The sequence below is a fragment of the Amphiura filiformis genome, chromosome 11, assembly GCF_039555335.1.
Source record: "Amphiura filiformis chromosome 11, Afil_fr2py, whole genome shotgun sequence".
NCBI classification, from domain to species: Eukaryota; Metazoa; Echinodermata; class Ophiuroidea; order Amphilepidida; family Amphiuridae; genus Amphiura; species Amphiura filiformis.
Window position 1 is genome coordinate 20,401,079 of NC_092638.1, and position 24,569 is coordinate 20,425,647.

A 24,569-nucleotide genomic window follows, 5' to 3' on the forward strand; every position below is an offset into this window, starting at 1 on the left:
AATGAATATAACCCCTGCATGGCCCGGCCCTACGACACCTTAATGTAGACCAACTTAATGCTGATATTTTGAAACGTTTTGAAAGAACAGTGAAAGAACATTTAAATGGCTCAAAAACCCCAACTCTGTTGCTTAAATTCTACGCGAAACTTACATGTTCGCAATTCTTTATTTATTCTATAAATAGTGCGTTAACATGGTTAAGGAGGCATCGAGCCAGGGGTAATAATTCGTTTTTCTATGTTTTGGGGATAATGTTTGAGAAAAATCAGTGCAACGTTTCATAGTTTCAATACCTGGCCGAGGAAATTTACACACATAAAATAGTTCGACTTTATTTGGTAGCACTCACAATACTGACTAAAACTCGCCACTTTGATACTCACAAAACTTCCGTAAAAGACCACAACACTAGACAGTGGGTCTTTTATTCCGTTGGTAGGTGACATGGAAATTGTATTGGCATGATGTCATCGTGTTTAGTGCCCCGAGGGAGTCGAGGGAAACCCTATAAATAAATGGTGATCCCCGGTTAGCGGGTCACTAACTTGGATTTACTCGCATAGAACAGTACTAGAATAGCAGCAGTACTAAAACCTAGGATACATAAAGATTAGCTAGAACAGAATTTTAAGTGAACTTTTAGAAGTTGTTCAGAAGAGGCAACAGCAATTATGATTGCATACACTTTCCTTATAGCGGCTGTGACGCTTTGTCATCAGGGGTACGCCTTACCACTTGAAGTTACTAACCAATATGGAGAATCGGAAAACTTAACAGACTATTTGGTAAGTAAAATAATATCTTAAATGATGTACATTTACCATATTTATATACATGCATATTGTCTGTATAAACTGGCAAGATATGTGTGGCAATTAAGAAGAGCGGTGCAGTGATTTGTAACAAGTGGTTTGGTCTTCTTTCTCAGTCATTCTCACTGTTCCTCACCTTCACCAATATCTACACAAATGGACATATTTTAGATAAAAGTCTCACAAACGCTTTGACATTGTTCGTGATCCCGGGTTCGTGGTTTAGAAACCGAAGTGGGGTTCAATCTCTAATGTATAGACATAATAGGCTACATTTCTTGCGGGATTTCTTCCCGGGGGGGGCACTCAACTTTGGAAGTGACGGTATGTGCCTGTCAATAGGCCCCCTCTTTTGAAGTCGACTATACCGATGACCCCCTTTTTAAAAAGCCATACCGATGACCCCCTTTTTAGTTGCGGCTACCCAATGACCCCCTTTTTTTGGTTGCGGCTACCCAATGACCCCCTTTTTTCTAGAATAGCATCATCAAAATGCAACAAAAAATGCAGAAACTGTCAAATTTTGCTCCATTTTTTCAAAATTATGCCTGAAATTTTCAAAATTTTGCTCCATTTTTTCAAAATTTTCTACCCGATGACCCTTTTTTTTAATAAATCTTATACTCGATGACCCCCTTTTTTCAAAATATTGTACCTAATGACCCCCTTTTTTATTTTGTTTGTACCCAATGACCCCCTTTTTTAAAATAACGCTTTGTACCCGATAGGCCCCTACTTCGCGACTCCGGTAGGAACATACCCGTCACTTCCAAAGTTGAGTGCCCCCCCCGGGGATTTCTTGCAATGTGTTCCTTATTTTTTTATCTGGCTACATCATGATTATGCATATACCGATACCAGAAGCGGGTAAGTGCAATAATTGCCACGTGTAGTATAGGCCTATTATACTCTGTATTCCCAAATCTCACAGGGTAACAATTGCACTTACCCACTTCTGGCACTAATAAGCATTAAAATTGTCTAAATTAATAGACTTGTTTGTTTGAAGTTATTGTTTTGTTTTCGGTCTAATATCAATAAAATTATATGACCACTTTATATCTAGGCATATATTACTTCAAGCATTTAGGCTTACATAAAGCGAATACGCAAATAGAGAAAATATTATGAATAAAAATTTACTAGGCTTTACTATACAATGCATTTTACAATCTATAGGCCCCTAATTGATTCAAAATTTGATGACTGGATTTTATGAAATATATGAAATCGTGAAATCAAGATGTAAAAATTTCAAGCATTATAATTTCAACGTATCAGATTTAAGCACGAGGTCTTTCGTCCCTGGTTTCAATTAAGTTGGTATTTTAAGAAACCCTATGGAAGTGCGTACCGAAGTGCATGCGCTCGTGAGTCGTGACACTTATCGGAAACAGGTTAGATAAGACAGCTAACATGGTTAACGCTTTATATCTGAAACGTTTCCGGTGGTAAGACTCTCGATGGCCATATTACTAGTATTAGTGCATGATGGTAAATTTAAAAGAACATTATTTCTATGAAGCATTTGTTATTGGTTTTGATAAAGGGACTTTCAGAGATATGCCAAGGACTAAAGAAATCTGTACAATTTTCCGAAGTCGCCTAATAATAGGCCTAATCATTATGGTTGTTATTGGAGAAATACCTATAAATTTAAGACTAGAGAATATGATCATCCTATTTCAAACACACAAAAGTCTAAACGCGTGCGAAGACCATGAGAAAAACGGAAAACCAATTTTAATCAATCATAAATTATGTAAAAATTAATGTAGGCTATTTTCAAAAAACTAACAGGCCTGCCAGCACTTTAAGAATTAATCTCTTGACTTGAAAACGAAACAAAACACAAAAACGGGCCTCCTAACAAGTGGACATTAGTTACTTAAAAACGTTTTGTTCAAGATCCTGTTGTTCAAGATCGTAGGCCTACACACGAAATATTTGTATTGTAACTCAAAAATCTCCATCTTGAATATAGTTGTAAAATTGTTACGACACATATACGCCATTGGCTTATCTTGTTTTACAAAAAATAAGTAAATAAATGAAAATGAAAAAAAAAATAGGTTATAGACCTGTATTATCCTTTAAACTGTTAAAGTTACTTAGTTACGCATATGCGCTGAATGCTGCGTGCTTAAATAAAATTATTAATACCATGTTGATCGGCAAGTGTAGCCATGATAATGTTTACATGTGTTTGCACGCTCAATTAACAATATCCTCGCTACAAGCCACTGCATTTTAAATACCTGAGGCGTGTGTAAAAGTGTGTGGGTTTGTTTTTTGGCAAGTGTAGATAATAACAACAAGTACCCCCACAAACAAAAATTGCAAAACAGATCATTAATTTTAAAAATTTAACTTTCACGAACTTGTATGTAAATCGTGTATAGCATTGTGAGTCAATGATCATTCAATTAACAAAAAAAAAAAAAACACTACAGGTATACACTGTAAATCCAAGTGTTTAGGTTTCTGTAACACTTTTTAAACACTGCAAGGTGTTTAATTTTTCATTTACACAGTTAAGGTATAGGACACCTAAACACCAAAGTAAACACATAGGCCTAAACACAAAGAGTAAACACATGAGAGTATTTAGATTCTAAACATTCAACATGTTTACTTTCATATTGTTCGAAAAGTAAATGCACATGTACACGTGTTGACTTTGAAAACATTTGGTGTCATTACTTTCTAAACAATTTTGAAAGTGTTGATGTTTAGAATCTAAATACTCGCATATGTTTACTCTTTTGTGTTTATGTGTTTACTTTGGTGTTTAGGTGTTTATGTGTCCTTTACTGTGTAAATGAAGAATTAAACACCTTGCTGTGTTTAAAAAGTGTTACAGAAACTCTAAACACTTGGATTTACAGTGTAGTTGTACACAATTATGATCTGTCAAAATAGGTAAGTTGGCCTATTACGTATAAGAACAAAATGAACAAAGTCGATTTTTATTATCTAAATCAATATATTATTGAAAAATAACACTTTGATGTTTTGCAAAAGTTCATTCTACAAATCATATATACTGTGAAAACTTGCTTGATTTATTGTTGTTGTAAATGAGTTATGTACCGGTACGTTTTACAAAAGTGTTGTTGTTTCAGCCTTCACATAACTTAAGAACCACAGTACCTACATAAGTATATAATATATATTATGTGATATTTGAATTCTTCTACCCACTCGCTATGAAATGATCAATGGGTGAAATTTTGCCAAAGCTCACTACCATAATTCCGCAAGATGCTCTGAACTACAAAAATCGCAACAGTTTACAGTAGCTAACCTCAAGTCTTGTCAATTCTCCTGGTCAATGTTAGACAATTTCGCCACCAACCTATATCAATATACCTTCTTTTGTATTTTAAGGAGAAATCACCAATGATCTAATTTGGGGTAAGGATGACTCATGTCTGTATCAATTACAATCGAACCAGATATGAACTTTCTTTGACCTACTAAATACAAGAACCCTTGTTTGTGGAGGATCTGTGGTGTTTTGATTTTAATCTTTTAAAACATAAACATGATTGTCCTCAAACAATATAGGTTTTATTTATGTTTATAATACAATGAAACTAAATTCTTTTCAACTTTTCGCCAGCTGCTGCAATGAACTAACATGTTTAATGAACTATTGTAACTGATAGGCCTAAATCATAAAAACCACAAAAGTTTTACCGGATTACATGTAGCAATGTCGGGAAACTGATTGGTCAATTTCCATGACCATGGGTGACCATCGAACGAGCAAAATATTTTACATGATAGGTAATTGTACTTTCTTATCACACTTAAATTATCTCTTGCAAGCGGGCTTGCAAGGCAACTTGCGTGAGGTAAGGCCAACGTTAAGGGCCATCATCAGAAAACTGTTGAGGAAAAATCAAAACAAAAACGTAGCCTTTCAATTTGTGCAAAAATTGTTTCTTTATCGAAAAGTCAGGTTTATCAAAAATGTGGCTTTTCGAATCGAGATACCATGTTCCAAATCGAGAAATTACCATAGTTCATTTGAAAAGCAACATTTTTTGAAACACCTCCTGGTTGCTCTATCGAGAACTTTTATTGTGTAAAATAAGCATTTATATATTCGAAGGTCTATATACTATTTGTTTCTTTGTTTCCACTTATTCGACATAGAAGTGATCATGAAACAGGATTAACTGCCACAGTAATAAGTTAAAACAATTTTGAATATATCGCCCTGCACTACAGGCAGGTTGCACTCATCACCCATGTATGTCTGCAATGATAGATTGAATACAATACCAAAGATACTGACCTTACAGGTGCGAGTGATCAACATGATATGAATATTCTGCAGAACTATACGTTCCAGGTATTTATCCCTATTCTTAGACATCATGGCCTGTATGGTTCAATGCAGAGTTAGAGTGAACGTATAGTTAATATGAGTTGCTCTATGAAAAAAGTAATTACTGATAATTACCCCCTTCACTCCCAGCTTAGCCAATGTATTATCACCTTGTGCTTGGTCTCTGTTCCTGGTCTTGTCAGTTAATTGCTCATTGCCTCAAGGATGATAATTGTTGAATTAGTGGTCACACTTCTAAGCTCTTAATGCTGACAGCTTATCAGTGTGGATCAGCAGGGTACAATTTTATGTCCTTTTTCATAGAGCAACTCAACTATACTAGTGCAGTGCAATATATTCAGTTGTTTTAACCTATTGCTATGGTATAGTTAATTCTGATACATTATCATGGCGAATAGTTTTTTGTAACTCAAAAAATCTTATTTTATATTCAAAACAGTCTTTCGAACAGAAGTCGTATTTTTCGTTTCGTTATCATTAAATAATTTCTCTCATTATTTTCGACAGACATGGATGCGGAATTATGGATACCTCCAAAAGGACAGCAGCGATTCGCTGCTTCGAGTAGTGGATATCGAGGGTGGCATACGACGAATGCAGCTCTACGGCAACATTCCGCAGACAGGTCAATTCGATGCAGCTACCATTGCTTTGACGAAGAAGCCCCGATGTGGTGTTCCTGATCCTGCAGGAGTTAGTAGTGAGACAGGGGACGCATTGGGAGGAGCACTGGAGAAAAGATATGCACACACTGGTGGGAAATGGGAGAAAACTATGTTGTCCTTCAGGTACGGGAACCTCTATCGTACATGTAACAAATAATATAAATTTAGAAGGAAAAGAAAAACAGTCTATTGAGCTGCATTTTATTATGATGGGGTAGTTCTACCGTAATTATCCGAATATAAGCTTTTCACTGAAATAATTATAAACAACAAATGGGATTAACTACTGTGTCGTGTAAGAGACAATGATTGGGGCCATGTTCAATAGATTTGAATAATTTATATATTGTTTTGTTGTTGTTGTTGTTGTTGTTGTTGTTGTTGTTGTTGTTGTTGTTGTTTATGGAGGTGTTTTTTGTTTTTGATTTGATAATCTTTCAACGTACTTTTTAATTGATGATTACAAAAAGCCCTGTTCTTTGCATTCCTTTATAGTGCTGAGATTTAGACATATTTGTTTTTACTCCAGAAATAATAAATAGAAATACTAATTAAGTATTCCACTCTTTCATACTTTCCCAGAATCCTAAACAGTGCCGGAAGTGGTAAGATTTCAAGCACTGCAAGCAACGATGCGATTAGAAGAGCATTCAAAGTTTGGAGTGACGCAACACCTTTGAAATTCGAAGAAAAAACTGGCGGATTTGCGGATATCTATCTTAAATTCGGTCGCGAGTACCATGGCGATCCCTATCCTTTTGATGGTGTCGGTTTTACTTTGGCCCATGCTTATCCACCAATGAGCGGTTTTGGAGATCTTGACGGAGACGTCCATTTTGACGACGCTGAACCATTTGCGGAAGTTACTGGTATGTTTATATATATGCGTTAAGGGGGTACTACACCCCTGGCCAATTTTGTGCCTATTTTTTCATTTTTCTCAAAAATTATAGCACATTTGGTGACAAGTAAGACATAGGGGCAAGGACTACAACTACTGTACTGAAATTTCAACAACTCAAAGCAAGTAGTTATTGAGTTATTTATCAAATATTGGTTTTCCCTCATTTTTGACTGTAACTCCTTAACTGTTGTCTGTGCTGAAATAAAATTTCCAGTGCAGTAGTTGTATTCCTTGCCCCTATAATATACATATTACTTGTCCCCAATGCGCTATCATTTTGAGAAAAATGCAAAAATAGGCACAGAATTTGGCAGGGTGTAGTACCCCCTTAACCCTATGTGCACTACCCATTTATTACAGAGTCACTGATTGGTTAATTTAATGATATATTCATCTGAGCTGAGTGACCAATAAAAACCCGCTTCTAAATTTAAAATCCTCTTTTTCCCTAAAAATTGAAACACTTGCAAAAGTAGGCCTATACATTTTGTTTTATATGAGCTAGGTTAAAAAATGATATCACAAGAATTAGAGAATAATTATAAAGGTTCTGATTTTAGCCGCTGGAGTGTATCTATCGTTTCGTATAACACGGGCGACATCATTATTTTTCGCCATAACTAATGATGTCGCGTGTTATATGAGACGATAGATGCACGACAGCGGCTAAAACAATACCTTTATTCTCATTCTTCAATTCAATTAATATATTAATCATAAGTATATCAAATTTTAATCAAATTAAATGCTACATTTAACAAGGAATTACATAGGGCTTAAAATCGATCAGTCCGTTGTTGCTATACCGACCTCCGATTGGTTCAAATAGCGTGTACGAGTATTGCGTCGACGTGTCATATCACACGGGTAACAACCAATAAGATTGCAAGAACATCATCAAGTGTTTAAGAATAACCCTTAGAATATCAGCTTGTACTATGAATTGTTAGCCTATAATGTTTATTTTCTGAAAAAAACAAACAAATTGGTTTAGGTGGCCGCCTACATGCAGCAAATATGAGTACAACATTGGTCAAAATCAAGCGTAACCTTAATTTCTCTGGAACTGAATGTGTTGTAATCGGTAATAGCATTTTGGATGCTAAAATCAATAATTGGTCACAAAATTGAATGAATACTTTCAGATAAACCTTGAGCGTCAAAAGCGCAGTGATTTATAGTGCGCTGCGCACAGGCACAACGCCTAGACGTTGATCCACAAGCCTCAGCACACTTTACAGTCGTCAATAAGGCCTAAAAATGGTTTGATTGGGCTAATCCGACCGACCCTAAAAATAGGCCCGACCCTAGACTTTTTTCTTATTTTTTGCAAAAAAATTGAAAAAAAAAAAGAAAAAAAAAAAGCAATTTACAGCATAAAATGTGTGTAAAAAAGTTTTAAAAAATGCCGACCAACCGACCCTACCCTATTTTTTTTATGTTACGCCAATCAAACATTTGTTTTTAGGCCTAAGTGGATGAGAGAAATGGTTATTCAAAACTAGTCTCGAACAGTATATTGCAACATTTTTTAAACTTCATATCCACATTTTTAATATATTTCACAGATCAATACTCCCGAGATATCGACCTGTTTATTGTCGCGCTCCATGAGATTGGCCACGCCCTGGGGTTGGCTCATTCCAGCGTGGAAGGAGCATTGATGTTACCCTATTACCAGCCACCAGACGTAACCATGGCAAGCTATACACTTCCTTATGATGATCAAGTTGGTATTCAACTCCTCTATGGTAAGTCACTAACTCAAAGATGTCTTAAAGAAGTTCTGATACGCTGTGACGCTGTATAATTAGAAACTTTTGGTAAAATATGTAAAATGTAAAATATTTTGATGAGTTGAACCTGTTTTAACAGTGTATACAACATACGTCACCATGAGTCAAAACTGTTTCACTTCCAGTGGCACAGTTCGTTAACTTCCATATCTCAATATTGGGGTTAAAGAACTATACCCTGATACATACGAGTATGTTTGGCATATAGTGCATGTTCTGCCTGGCAATATCATGTTTGAGTGGTCCAGCTTTAGAAATACTATAACTATATAAAAAAGTTGGAAAGGTTTTTTTGTTGTTGTTGGGTTTTTTTATTAGTCTATTGACAAGACTCAAAACGTATTTTTGACAAGACTGTCGAATTTCTAATTTCTAAAATACAATTTATTTTTGCACTTACTGAACTAATACATCGATTTCAGTTCTTGACATTTGCATGTGAGGATCATTCGCAATGTACAATTATAATTATCTTAGAACTTTTATCATGTTTATGATATGCTTTGGCTTGGTATTCATGGTATTGGGGATTGATTGAATGAATGAATGAATGATTGATTGATTGATTGATTGATTGGTTGGTTGATTGATTGGTTGATAGAGTGGCTGACCGTTTATCCACAATTGATTCATTTCAGGTGGTCCAGAAGCTCCCCCTGCAGCTGATCCCACTACCAAGAAACCCAGTAACCCAGGTGCTCCACCAGTGACTCCCGGTAAACCAGAAATCGGGGCATGTAATTCTCTGTCTTTCAGAGCTATTGGTTATATCAGAGGAGAATTGTTTGCTTTTAAGGTGAGTTAACTTATAGCTACGAAAAATGAAAATTAAATCGAACTTTGCTTGCACCGCAAGAACTCGATAGTTACCAGATAGCCTATGTGATTACTATCGAGCGCTTTTGAAAACATGAGATTGTACCAAATTCCGGCGCTTTACCAACTGAGCTAATGAGGTTAAAACACACATTTGCAGGTTTACTTGTTCGTATCTAATTATTTGTGTCGATGATTTACTTTACTGATATTATTTTCATCTTAAAAGTTGAAAAGAGAAAAAAAGAAGCACGGTAAATAACGGTGCGGACAGAAGTAAATTATGACATGTATGATCATGATCCTCAGCACACTTTAAAGGAATTCGCTGACCAGCAGTGGTCTGAGGCACATTATAACCATTTAGTATTATTCACAGTCGCAGCACCATACATGCGCAGAACCTTAATCAGCCTATGATACCGTCGTATCCATCAGCTTCCTAGTTTCGTACGGATATATCGGGCCATTTAACAGGAAAGTCCTTGTCAAGAGGAATCATTTTTTAAGCTACTCGATTTTATACGAGAATTAACTTTGACACTGTTCATCAGCTCTAGTCGTCCCTGTAGCGCTTTACCGATTGAGTTAAACTTGACTGCATGCTGCGAGGCGCATTTGCCCACTGAAAGTAGACAGAATAGGCCTATTAACATATAGCGTAAATTATTTTGTATTTTAGGCTTTAGTGCCCAATGCCCATATGCAAATCATAATGTAACTATATCTATATTCTATTTAATGCAGGGTGATCGTTACTGGCGTATTCGTACACCTAAGACATTATTAACAAAAGTGGAAGGAGATGAGACCAAATTTTTCTGGTACAATTTACCAAACGACATTGATGCAGCGTACGAAAGATACCACGACCAAAGGATAGTCTTCTTCAAAGGTAATTATAATATTGATAATTCGTCGTCTGCATCATGTATCGTATCTCAAAAGCCTGACCACAGTCGTTTGATGGCATGTTAAACTATGTCATTTTTAAGTAAACGTGAACACTGATGGCGCTATTTATCTTAAATTGGTTTTTACAAGGGCAGACACTATGGCATTAAAACATCATAAAAAGTAACAAATAGCAAGGGAATTTTCAAAAAACTTTTTATCATGAAATGTAAGGAATACCTTTGGCTAAATTAAATTAAAAATGTATGTATTCAAATAGCACATACGCGTTTCGTGTCGACGCGCACTCCATAATAATGAATTTGCTTGAACAAATTCTGTAAAAACTGGAGCTGTACCTTTTCATTTAGGCCAACTTTATCTACATTAGTCTTTATGAAATATGGCAGGCACAAAATGAGAGGGCGTACTGTGGTTTAGGTAATCTTTTGTAATGCTTCTCAGCTGACAAAAGATTACCCAAATTAAAGTACGCCCCCTCCTTTTGTGCCCGCCAAATTATAAAAAGGCTAATGTCGACTACTCAGTGCTAGAAGTGGATAAGTGCAATAGCTGCCCTGTGAACACTTGGCAATTTTTGAGTATAGGCCCTATTGTTCCCATCTGCACATGGCATCTACACATGGTAGCTATTGCACTTACCTGAGACTAGTAAACCATTACTAGTCTCAGCACTTACCCACTTCTGGTACTGAGCAATCGATGTATAATCATATACATGTAAAGCTAAAGTTATTTGTTGCATTTGACTCCTTATACTAACAGGTGATATCTAAAGTTAAGTTATAAGTTTAATACCTTTGTTATTTTCCTTTTTCTCAGGTAATAACTATTGGGAGTACGACGGTCTCAACGCAGTCACCGGTTTCCCCAAAACAATTAAAGAATTAGACGCCAGGTTACCTAGTAATGTGGACGCCGTACTGACCTACAATGAGTACTTGAAAACCTACTTCTTCAAAGGTAACCAGGTGTGGAGGTTTGACGAAGGTACCCAAACTGTTGATGAAGGATGGCCGTATGAAATCGACCTTGTATTCCCCGGTATACCTGCAGACCTTGGTGCCGCTTTCCGGTATAAAGATGGTGAGTTCCGTTATTACATTTATCTGTTTAAGTGACCCGTTTAAAGGAATGAATATTATTTTTTTTTTAATTCATAGCAATTCAAGCAAAAGGCCAGGCAAGACCTAACAGTGTGTGTACCAGGCAAAAACAAAACATTTTGAATTTAAAACATGCATACAACCTAATTTTAAGCCAAATGTATTGTTTAAAGCTCCAGAAGCCATTTCTCAATGATAACTGTGGATATTAAGTGTTTTACAAGTTGCTTTAAGCTGTTTTAATGAAAATATGCTATTTTGGCGGCCATTTTAAACAATTACCCCTATATTCTCCCAACCCACCCTAAGATGCGCGCATACCTGAACTTTTCTGTTCATACACATGCTAAGGACTCAAGAAAACATTGTGTCATTGATATCCTTTCCAGGTGGCAACTAGCTCAATCTAAAACCGGCCTACGTGGCAGGTGACCCGAATGATAGCCCCGCCCATTGCACAAAACTTATACACTCTATTTTGCTTGCAGGTATTCCAATATTCGTGAAGGGGTCACAATACTACATGTACAATGACCTAACACGAGCCGTTGACCCGGGATATCCTAAGGCCTTCGGAGAAGATTTCCTTGGATGCGAACCAGGAAAGTTAGAGGGTGGTGGTGGTAGTGGAGCTGCAACGAGAACGCCAACATTACTGGGAGTCGTACTAGGGACATTGCTGATGGTTTTGAACCAGTTTTTATAGAGTCTACAGCATTATTTTCAGATTGCCCTGATGCATTTGAACACTGTTTCCGCTATTATAGGTTATGTGTCACGACCCCAACTTGGATCAGAATTTTGAAAAAGATGGGAAATGAACAAAGAAAATAATAAAAAGATTGACTACCGAAAAACCTCGTCTGCAAACATATAGAGTGCCTCTGATAAAAGCTAAATTATTCCAGGCGCCATTATGGAGTTTGAGCAAATAAATTACAGATCCAAGCATATACAAACAAGTATTATTGTAAGACCAATCTATTGTATTGGGATATTTACGGTAGGCCTACCCTTGTTTTGTATTGATTAAGCTTTCATCAAAAACACTTTATATGCTTGTAGACGAGGTTTTACGGTATGTTGAATATTATAGTCACAGGGCTAATAATATTTGCCGTACCTTATAGGCCTACTGGTATAAGTTAAAATAATCCAAGCTTTAAATTCATACTTTTGATTCATTTGGTGCTATCTAACATGTATGTATATGAAGGAATTTTAAGTGAAGCGTAAATTAAGCAAATTGGGAAAAGTTCTGCGAGTTGTGTTAATATATAGAACATGATCCAAATTCATTTAAATTTGCTGAGTATGGACAAACCATAGGCAGGATATATTGTAACTGTCCAAGTTAAGGTGAAAATGGGGATGTGTTTGTTATTTATTAAGTGTATGGATGGGTTGTGTGGTGCGTGTGCAGTGGCGGCCCCTAGCCCCTGAATTTCAGGGGGTCAAATTCAAGAAATTGCGTGAAATTGCATAAAAAGTAGAAATGTTCGTAATTTTGGGTTTTCACGGGGGGGGGACAGGGGGGTTGACTGGGCACATATATAGAGGAGAGAGAGAGAGCTAGAGAGGGAGAGTGGGAGAGTGGGAGAGGAGAGAGAGCGTAGGGGATGGAGCGAGAGAGGGAGGGAAACTCTTAGGTTCTACAGGACCATGCTCAATATGAGCGAGTTAAGTATTATTAATATAATTAATAAGTAACTATACATTATTTATTTGTTTATTACTATTGGTCTCGAGATAATTGAGCACCATATGTCCATTCATCGTGTTTATAAATACTTGTTGTCATCATCCGTTAGGTATTATTATGTGACTTTAGATATTGGTCTTGATAATCGTGTTATCTTCCTTTTTGTGCAGTAAATGAATTAATGTTGATGTATAAATAACGAACGCTGTGATAATAATTCGCAATGTTGATTAAATTATTTATTTAATGTTGATTAAATCATATTGAGTAAAAATGTAATCAATATATTGAGTAAAAATGTAATCAATATATTGAGTACAAATGTATAATCAATATATTGAGTAAAAATGTAATCAATATATTGAGTAAAAATTTAATCAATATTGAGGTCCATTTGACAAATTGAGTAATTTTTACTATTTTTTATTTAGAGTGTAAAGTAAAACTATGCTGACGAAGAAATAATATCTTGGTAAAAATAAACATGTATTTACAAAAAGAAAACCTCGCTGGCGAGGTTGGGCGGCAACAGAATAATATTGAAAGAACCCGCTATAGATAGGCCCATACGCAGGGTCCCCTTTTTCTATTTTTTTTTTCCAATAAAAAGGTCCAAACGTGGGAGAAAATGGACGAAATGTTTACATGTTGGTGACAAGACGTTCTAAAGATCAGAAAAGGGCAGTTTTAGGGAGTCATAAGCCCACTTTTTACGAAAATAAATATGCGCAAGCGGCCAAGCGCACTGTCCATTCAAAATAAACAAAAAAGGTTCACTTTTTGGAAGTCAGCATCCCCTTCACCATGTTCACATAAATCCTCCCTGGTTATGGACCTAACTATATAAAAGGGGTTTTATAACACATTCCACTAAAATAAATCTACAGATATAGTATTATAAGTAATAACTCAATTAGTTATTATTAAATACATGAAAACGTCATAAATTACATATGTTCATCAGTGGTAAATAATTCTTATACTTCATTGTTTTATTTTTGTACGAAAATAATAAACAACATTATGAATGAAAGACAAAAAAGTGAACCGATATCAGTCTTTTTAATTTTCGTCATGTGCATGTATAGTAAGTATCATGTCAGGGGAGGCAGGGCGGACCTCCCCTTGATCCCTTGCCCCCCCCAATGAAAAGTAGGCCTATACTTCTAAGAGTTATTAATTAACCTCACATTTGGTCAGTTTAACCTTTAAAAAAAATCAATTTTTGCGCATTTATTCCACTTTTGTTCCATGTGTCATAAACTTCTTTTGTTGCCAAAAGGTGCGGGATTCACTATACTTATATACTTATATGGTCAATTCCAGCCAAAGCGGGACAAAATTCTCTCTGGGGGCCATTTTGAAAATGTTTTCCTTTTCAATTCTAGACTTATCAAATGAGACGATCATATCTAGTGAATCATCAGGTGGAAGTGCCATCGGATTGAAAAATAACTTTTCTTGCTAGACCAAATAAAGTGTTAAATGCGCATATGCATGTTACCCACGAATTCAAGCCTTTTTCGCCTGTTGTACGCCATAAAATTTCACTTTCTTTAATATCTTTCAATATTTTATGTGTGACTCATATACACTAGAAATCGGTGAAGACTTTGAACGTAAAATAGAATTTTATTACATATATCTACAAAGAAATATTTTGGTTATTACAAATTTTAAGAAAGAACCAGGTGTACAGTTACGATTGTGTCAATTCTTCGAACTCTTTCCAAAGTGGCTGTCATTTAACATTACTGTATTATTTCGAAAGATTAGAATAAATGCTTCATATAAATATAAAGTTAGATTTTGTATCTCGTCGCAGGATGAGGATCCCGGATGGATTCGTGGGTAACAGCGTCTGGAAAATAGCAATTCCTATTAATTTTTTTTAATAAAAATAAAAAATACTTTTCCGTATGTCAATAATTCAGGCTGCAATGGCACTAAAATGAATTTTAATCAAAATACAAACTACATGGACTATTTAGAATGGATCATTATGGCATTTTGGGTATATTATTGTGAGAATAATGAAGTTGCCAAATCAAATAGACATAGCAAACAGTTTTATATTATTATTTTAGTAAAATCATTCCATATTTTCATGCAGCAATATTCTATTAACTCGTGTTTGACAGTTCCTATGAACTAAAACACTATCAATACATTGTTAACTATAATTTAAGTAGGGATTCGTGGGTAACCAAAATGTTCGTGGGTAACACATATTTGAAGGTATGTATTGGTAAGCGGCAAAATAGAAAATATTACAGAAGGTTGGAAACCATCATGCGGTTATTCCTCCATTGTGTTTCAATGATTCCCGTTTCTCTAACCAATTGCATTTACCTAAAAAATGGTAATTTAGGATAATCAATCAAAACGTCATGATACAGCTTCAGTATACTTTCAAGAGGATGCTATTAAACAGGACTGTTTTGGAACCTATTCGCATGTTTTCAAAATGTTAAGATGCATAAGAAACATATAATTTACGAGTAAATCCTTGGATTCGTGGGTAACGCCGAATTCGTGGGTAAAGCTATAAGTACTATAGTACCGTTTGGGGTTTGCGTTTCTTAGGTGCATAAACTGTAAGTACTGTAAAAATTATAGCATACCCATGGCTTGAATATGTGCTGATTTAAACTTAAAATAAACAATCTCCTTGTTTTTCAAGGCTAGCATCTATTCGGGATTCGTGGGTAACAGAAGTTTAAACCGTCGTAGATTCTTTTTTAAAGCGGTGAACGTATTTTTACGATTTACAATTTTAAGCGCTTGTCAAACTAAATTCAGTGTCCAAAGTCATTAAATGTTAATTTAAGTTATGGCAATTATATTTGCAGGACTCGTGGGTAACAGTTGATACGTGGGTAACGTCAAATTTGATTTTATGGAATTTTATGGGTAAAACGTATTTGCATAAAATAATCACTTGGACCTCAGAATTATAGAACGAAACTTCGTTTCATGATATAGTCATTTATGGCATATTCACTTAACATTTTTCAGAACGATCATTTTATTTTTGATACGCGGGTAACAAAATTATTAGCCAAATTCACTTAATGGCCTCTAGAGTCCACAAACTTTGGTGGAATTCAATCGTTTTACATATGATGAGAGATCATGCAAACGTCTTTCTAACGGTAATAATTTCATTTTGATTGAAGGACATTCAATGACATATATGGTGCTTTATCTTTGAATTCGTGGGTAACGCCAATTCATTTAAGCCATCATAACTTGTCCCCTGGTATGACTTGCTAGTAAAGGCCTATATGCACAAAGAGAGCACATTGGACGTGACATGATATGCTCCATCAATAACGTGATTTCTTTTATCAATGACATTTTAAAGTGGAAAGTTAACATAGAGAGAATTTTGTCCCCTTTTCGCTGGAATTGACCATATATATATTTTCAACCCCCCCAATGTCAAAAAGCAATCTATGCCACTGTTCCGGGACACATTCCAAGCAGATTCCAAGACTCCTCAGACCCCCCCCCCCTGTATCGTCCAGTGCGACGAGGGTGTTGACGCACTTAAAACATTCACTTACAAACCCAAACAGCATGAACTATGCCTGCCCCTCATTTATTATGATAAAGGGCATGGCCTGAAGAATGAGGGAAATTACGGGGCGGGGTAAATATTAAACAGGAAGCCCCACCAGAGCAGTTCTTCTGGAGTGAACCAAAACTGCCTGGTTATCAAATTAAATCAATGACAAGGTTATCTCTGAATTTGGCAGGTGCTAATTGATGCAATAACATTAAAACATAATTAGCACATGCCAAATTCAGATATAACCTTGTTACTGATTAATTTGATAACCAGGCAGGTTTGGTTCACCCTAGAAGAACTGCTCTGGCGAGGCTTCCTCTTTAAGGTTATTGGCGGAAATGTATGGGGAAATAGCCCATTAAGGTTACATTCACCATGCTTTCATGCAGTTACATTAAGGTAGTTATTACTTTTGAAATCTAACCCTAATCCCTGACTCTAACCCTAACCACTAACCGTAATCCCTAACCCTGACTCTAATCCCATAACCCCTAACCCTAATCATAACCCATAATCCCTAACCTTAATCCTAATCCTTAATCCTAATATCTAACCTTAACCCTAATCGCTGGCTGACAGGAGTAGGCCTTATGCCTTGCAACTAACATTAAGTAACAGGATGTAACCTTAAGGGATCTGGAATGAGCGTTTTGAGCGTTTCGACAGTATTTTTTGTGAGACATATAAATGCGAAGCATGTCTTTCTGATATCAAATAATTTTCATTTTTGCGGAAATTCACGATATAGGCTAATACAAATTTTATGACAAATTATTAAAATTTGATATTTTTCAAAATTTTTGATATAATTATAACAGTCCTCGAAGTAAATTTTATAAATCTAATGATATATTCTTAAAGTGTATGTAGTTGGGAGGAAAAGCCGACGATCAATTGAAAATTTTGACCTTTCATATTGAAGATATGGATTTTTTCCCAAAAAGACCTTATTTATTTTGGTGTTTTGGGAAAAAAATCCATATATTCAATACGAAAGGTCAACATTTTCAATTGATCGTCGGCTTTTCATCCCACCTACATACACTTAAAGTATAAATCATCAGATTTATAAAGTTTACTTCGAGTACTGTTAAATATCAAAAATATCAATTTTTAATGATTTGCCATAAAATGTGTATTACATTGCTAATTTCAAAAAATCAAAATTATTTGATATCAGAAGGACATTCTTCGTATTCAGAATGCAATTCGATATCTCTGATGTGCTCTAATGTCACACAATAAATACTGCCCAAACGTTCATACCCCTTCCCTTAATGTAACAGCATTCAACAGCATTTTACATTCAATAGAGGGCACTATACCCTATACCAAATTGTGATATAAGGGCGTAGACCACCATTAATAGATTCACCATTGAAAAGCACGTAAAAATCAACTTTTTTACCATGCGTTTTCTACCCCACGTGACAATATTTTTTCATTTTTATACATCTCTGTATTAATTGAGGACTGAATTTTGATTTAAGTTTTAATTTTGGTTACCTTACAGATTTAGTTTTTTATTAAAATATGTTGAAAAGCGATTTCAACGCTGAGGTGGTATGCGCCGTGCATTATCTAAATTCAGTAAATTTCCATCGTTATTTTGAAATGTTAAAACGCTTGAAATATCACAAACAAATAGGCCTATGTTAATAAATAATATAAAATACAAACTAAAACCGTTGGGGATAGATAATGAACCCCACAAAACTAACCGAGTATATGGAAAATGAGCTAAAATGCCATACGGCCGGGCGGTTTCAGAAGTTGCCGGCTCTAATCATGCCACTCGCCGCCTGCTATAAAACTTGTTCCGTTAGCAGTAATTCGAACAGGGCCTACTTTTCTAGTGAAATCAATGCCAACTAAAGGAGACACCACATTGTCTCCAGTAGCCATATACTTAATACCGGTTCTCATCACCATTGTGCCTTTCGCGCAGTGATTTGGTGTAATGCGCCCATAATTATTCACAAAATGTACGATTGTGGCATATTAATGCCCTTTATTGAATGCAGTTATTAATCAATCAATCAATCAATCAATCAATCAATCAATTAAAACAATAAATAAATAAATACATAAATAAATAAATAAATAAATAAATAAATAAATAAATAAATAAATAAATAAATAAATAAATAAATAAATAAATAAATAAATAAATAAATAAATAAATAAATAAATAAATAAGATAGGTTTAGTTGACATATGAAACCGAGTAAAATTTTTGATTCCCTGGCGATTTTTTATAGGAACACTCCGGCAATCACAACATTATGCCGATGTTAGAAAAACAATTATCAAGCACGAATCACATGGTTTTATTGAAAACAAACTCATTATTGACCATAAAAATGAATAAAAACAGACAGCTCTCAACACGCTATTCAGAATTCCTGCGCCGAAATTGCATGTGGCAAATTATACATGACGACAAAATGGCGCAAATAACCCTGACGTCAATGAGAAAAGTCAGAAAACGTCGCTATCCGAGCCCTTGTTATTAGCCAAAACGTAGACAATTGTAAAGTTAGCTTTGAAGTTTTTGAACTAGAAGGGGGGGAGTTTGTACCAACCCCGGAGATTTTTTTTTATCTGTCATAAACGCACACGTGTGTGAACTAATCGTAGATACATCCTTTGCGCTCATTTTGGTGATAAAACTTTTACCTCAGAGCTTACCCGTGGGTAGGACCGGTCATCGAAGTGACCATAGAGAGAGAGGGGTTGGTGAGGCCTTGTGAAATTATTTCAAGAGCTACTGACTTGTTACTTGTTAATAGGTGAAAATAGTCATTTCGTTTTATATTTAGGAGAAAATTCTGTGAAACTCGCATTTTGTAGAATTTTTTAGCCAAAAAACAATTTTGCCTAAACTTTAGTACATAGCCAGAATTTTCCAGGGGGGGCCGGCCAAGATTGGCTCAATTTTGACGTTGTCATTGGTTTTACACGTAAACACAAAAATGTCTCAAATTATTCCAAAACTGTACGTATGTTATTAAGCACTATTTTATCAGTCTAAATCCGTTGAGGTTCGCCAGTGAACCTCATTGTAAGTACTGTTTTTTAAATTTTTTTTGTATGAATAACGCACGATATGTTACGATATATACTGAAAATTTCCCCTACGTGTATCAAGGAGTTTACTTGGTGTAGTGGATACGGATCTCGCCGCCCACGCAAAGGGTCCCGAGATCGATTCCCATCCCCGGCGATGATTAAAAATTTTCTTCTTTTTTTTCTTTGAATTTAAAATTATTTATTTTCATGTGAAAATGTATATATATTGCACTGGGAAATATATTTTGTGCATTTTTTTTCGGTAATGGGGCCACCCGGCCAATAGAGCTAAGAACGGATCTTGGCTCCGGGAAAAAATAATTTCGTCCATCGTGCAGGCAGTGTTGCCGTCATATTGTCTGTTTTGTTTACGCTTTTGGCTGTTGCCACATTGAATAATGTAGTCCACCATCGTCTGGAATTTTCCAAAATTGCATGGGCGCCCTCACATTATGACGTCTGTCATAGCGACATTATGTGGGGAATGTTTGTACTTATTTTGATACCACTGGATAGAGGAGACCCATAGCTATACATTAGTACCAAATATAAAATTATATGACGTTTATAAATTATAACAGTATGACGTTTATAATTAAAAATTAAGGGGGTGGGGGGGGTCTTCGTAGTTCGTGTTACAAAATATGGCTCAGTAGATCTGGTTCTAGGGGTTAGGGAACGTTCATAAATACTTTGGTAGGGGGCTGGAAACTTTTTTGTTCAATATGGCCGCCAGCAAATGTCATAATAAATCCAGGAACTGATTTCTGGCCATAGACATAATTGAAGACAACACTTCAAATATATAGGTGACAGGTCAGCAAAAGTGCAAAATATGAAATTATTCAATAAGGTTGTTGGCGGCCATCTTGGATTTCATACTGAAGATGACCATAATATGAAAAAGAAACCCTTGCAATAGATTTCTGGTTATAAAATTAGAATAAAATGACCCCTCAATCATTATTATCCCTGGTTGATATATTCAAAAGTTATGTAATATTTCGAATTCCAAGATGGCCATGCACCGGTAGTCATTTCGGATTTTGCCATTTCCTGTAGTTAGCCCACACTTTTCAGAGAATTTTTTTCTAAATAATCCTAAGCACCAGAATCCACCTTCAATTCTAACCTTCCATTGCTCTTTAAGGTCGCGAAAAGGGCAAGTATATGACCAGTGGCGGCCCCAGGTCAAATTTTGTGCCAAAAAAGTGGAAATTTACGTACTTTTGGGGTTTTTTGTCTCAAAACTGGGGAGTGCAAGAAAAATATGGGGGATGCCCCCTTCCCCCCTTCCCCCGTAGCGCCGCCACTGAATATGACCCTACTGTATTTAAGGGGTTAGGGGTGTGTAAAGTATGACATGTACATGTGTAGGCTATCCGGGGATGATTTCTAAAAATGGTGTGCAAAAAAAATCACTTGGCTATCCCAATATAGCTTCCAACGTGCCAACAAATCTTTGCGCACCCCTTAACACAACGGAATTTCTTAAATGAGGGCAACCCTTTACGACTGATGTGTATAAATCATATGGTTTGTAGCAATAGTGTAGCAATCACAGTGAGCAGGAAATTGCATTGAACATTTTCCTAATATTTTTCACGCCTTTTGGGGACCGTTCACAAACACTTGTTAGGGGGGCCAGATGCAAAAATATTTCATCGCGAAAATTTTTCGAGCCCCTCCCCCTTTACAGACCTCAAAAATTTCAGCCCCCCCTTCAACCTTCAACCCCATAGAAAAGCATATAAACTCAATTTTCCCAGGAAATTTTGTGGGAATTTTTTCAGGGCCCCCCCCCCCCCAGGAGGGTCAAAACTTTTCAGGGCCCCTCCCTTTTTTCATCAGGCCCACCCCCTAACAACTCCAAATAATGTGCCAAAATCTCCCACCCTTCTACCTTGCAAAACAAAATATGTTTCGGTTCTTTTGCTCTTTGTCTTGCCAACAAATATAGCTCACCCCAGGGTAGGCCTATCACATATTTCTTGCACCACCCCTAAATTTGCAGGAATGTTTACAGTCCTTTATAAAATAAAAGATTTTTGTTTCTTGTGGATATATTTCCACTTCTTAATCTATACAATGTATTTTCCAGAATATATTTTTCTTATCAAAATCGTTCACAATGAATTTGAGAGTGTTGAATAATTGAGTAACTTATTCCTTTTTAAAGTAGTTTTAATAGTCACCCCTTCATTGTAGATTTAGAGAAGTAAAACGGCGATTTATGTTGAACCCATATTGAACCGGGACACATGAGCTGAACAATGAGTCAGACTGTTAGAAAACATTGGAGCAAAATTTCAATTCCAAGATAGTGTTTAACCTGCACTCTCTGACCTATGTGGTTGAAATTCAATATACAGAGTGCGCCGGAAAGATTAGTACCGGGGTAGTAATACTCATTCGTATAAATATTTTAATTAATAAACATAAAGAGCATGCCTTTAAATATATTGTACTTCTTGTTTTATCAAGTCACCTCATTAGTTTTGAAAATACAACATTTTCCTTCAAATCAATGAAAATATTTATGGACGGGTGCGATATTTCTTAGGTTGAAATACCCGTGCCATTGCGTACAAATGGACACTGTGATTCGTCGATTTATACATCAGGAAAGTTGAGAAATATATGGGAAATTGCTAAATTGCTAACATCATTCCTGTACATTTTCAAGGCACTCGACCGATCACCCTGCCCATCTTTGCGCAATCTAAGGGGATTATGCACGCTCATAAATGCATTATTTAAGGAGGCTGTGTACTCTCAGACATGCATGTAGTAAAAGTGCAATAACTTTGTAATTATTCGCGCAAGACATATAAAAGTATACATTTTATGAAGGCAAGACATCAATAAATCTTAATATAAATACAGATTTGGGGTAAAAACAACAATTATGAAGAAAATCACAAAAAGTGAGTTTTTGGCAATATTTGTTAGATACATCATAACAAAAAAAAACACTCTTTTCAAAATATTTTATTTTGTTTTAAGCTCAATCTTGAGGCTCCATTCCAAAAACGTTGATATTGGCCTTATTTTTTGAGATATTGACCATATAAGGCATCAAATTGAACTTTTTAAAATTCACAAACGCCTATTTGCACAAAATGATGCCTAAAATCGGAAATAGACCAAAATATAAAAAAATGAGAAAACTGTTTCTTGAGTCGATCGTGCTTTTTACGATGATCATATTTGCTTACCTATAGATGCTGTATATATTGGGTTATCGTGTACCTAAATCGTCATTTTACCGAGAAAATGAACATTGAAATAATAGCCGTTGAAGTTTAAAGTGGTCACATTTTGCACTTTCATCGAATCTCGCAGGAGAATGCGGCAGTTTTATTTTTCTACCTTACATTACATAAACATCGGGTAAATCCACGGCCCCTTGAGAAGTTTGAGCGAAATCCATTCATAACTTGATATTTAAATCGGGGGAAAGAACTTGAAAAAACCCAGATTTTATCAGCTAAAACGGAGCCATTTGACCACTAGGTTTTTGTGCTTCCGTGTTGTTTCCATAAGATGCGCCGCGCATGCAGATAAGCGTCGCGTATGCGTAGTGTATTTGTGCGTTAACAAATTGCGCGATACGCAACGCGATGCGTTGTTGCGCGCGTGTACCCTGCTGGTACAACAAAGATTTTCTTTCCTTTTCAATTTCAAACACGAGTGGAATAGTGAAATAAAATCCTTAAAATAGTGCAGTTGGAGTTTACAAATCTGGATTTTCATTCCTTGTATTTATAAAAAACATAACAAAGTACAAACATATCAAAAAACTCAATTTTGCAAAAGAAACAATGTCTAGAGTACACAGCTGCCTTAAAGGTCGTGCAATTGCAAGATATGCATGTTAATAAAGTATACATTTTTGAAAAGAAAATTTAAGGAATCTAAATTATATAAGTACAGATTTGGTGTGAAAACAACAATTTTGGAAAAAATTATAATAAGAAGAAAACACGGTCTCAATTTTATGTAAACACTACATGTATAATGTATTTTAGTAATCTAGACACTCCATTCTAAATAAGGTCTAAAGTATAACTTACACCATGTTTGATCATAAAATTGATAGATTCAGCCCATATTTATTGGTCGAGCTATGAGTTTTAAAATATACGTCTCGTCGTCAATATTTTAAAACTCATAGCGAGACCAATAAATATTGGGCGTATTAAAAAAGCATCCAATTATATCATTATCATTGTGTTTTGGATCTAATATTTGCACACACTTGGATCCATCAAAACATAATAATGGCTAAAAAAGTAATTTGTAGTAAAAAATTGGCCTGATTTCGTTAATAATTCATAAAATCAGGCCAATCTCCAAAAATAAAATAAAAACCGTTCCTGAAAAAAAACACACAAGAGTCAAGTTTTGGATTTGATTATTTTTCGCCAGTGCGCTTATAACTTGAAATTGGGGCAATTGTTTTTTTTTTCTATTGTGTTTTTACCCCTAAGTCTTTGAATAGGCCTACCTTGACTAATTTCCCTTCCCAAAATGTATATTTTATAATCGTCCATGAATAATTAAGAAGTTACAACACTTCTAATTGAAACATTTCTGAGAGTGCAAAGCCGCTTTTGATGCAGGTTTTTTTCAATCCGATTAACCATCCGAGTACAAAAATCATTTCATTGATTTTTCGGAAAATGCTGCATTTTCCGAACTACAATGTGGTAACTTGATAAAACAAGAAGTAAATGATGTCTAAAGCCAAATGCTTTGTGTTTAACGACTTCAATTGGAATAAAATTAAACATACTCTGATACCCATCTTTTTGACACACTCTGTACGTCATGTTAAAAAA

The 24,569-nt window shown here is 35.5% G+C and overlaps 1 protein-coding gene across 1 annotated transcript; it reads left to right on the top strand.

Moving 5' to 3' along the window:
* The first annotated feature begins 486 nt into the window (after positions 1 to 486).
* On the top strand, positions 487 to 13,792 carry LOC140164513 (collagenase 3-like). Its single transcript, XM_072187808.1, has 8 exons — positions 487 to 788; positions 5,683 to 5,963; positions 6,423 to 6,709; positions 8,313 to 8,495; positions 9,179 to 9,336; positions 10,104 to 10,251; positions 11,094 to 11,357; positions 11,866 to 13,792. Exons 1-8 carry the CDS (start codon positions 675 to 677, stop codon positions 12,081 to 12,083), a joined length of 1,653 nt encoding a protein of 550 aa, XP_072043909.1. The 5' UTR covers positions 487 to 674; the 3' UTR covers positions 12,084 to 13,792.
* The last annotated feature ends 10,777 nt before the right edge of the window (positions 13,793 to 24,569 follow it).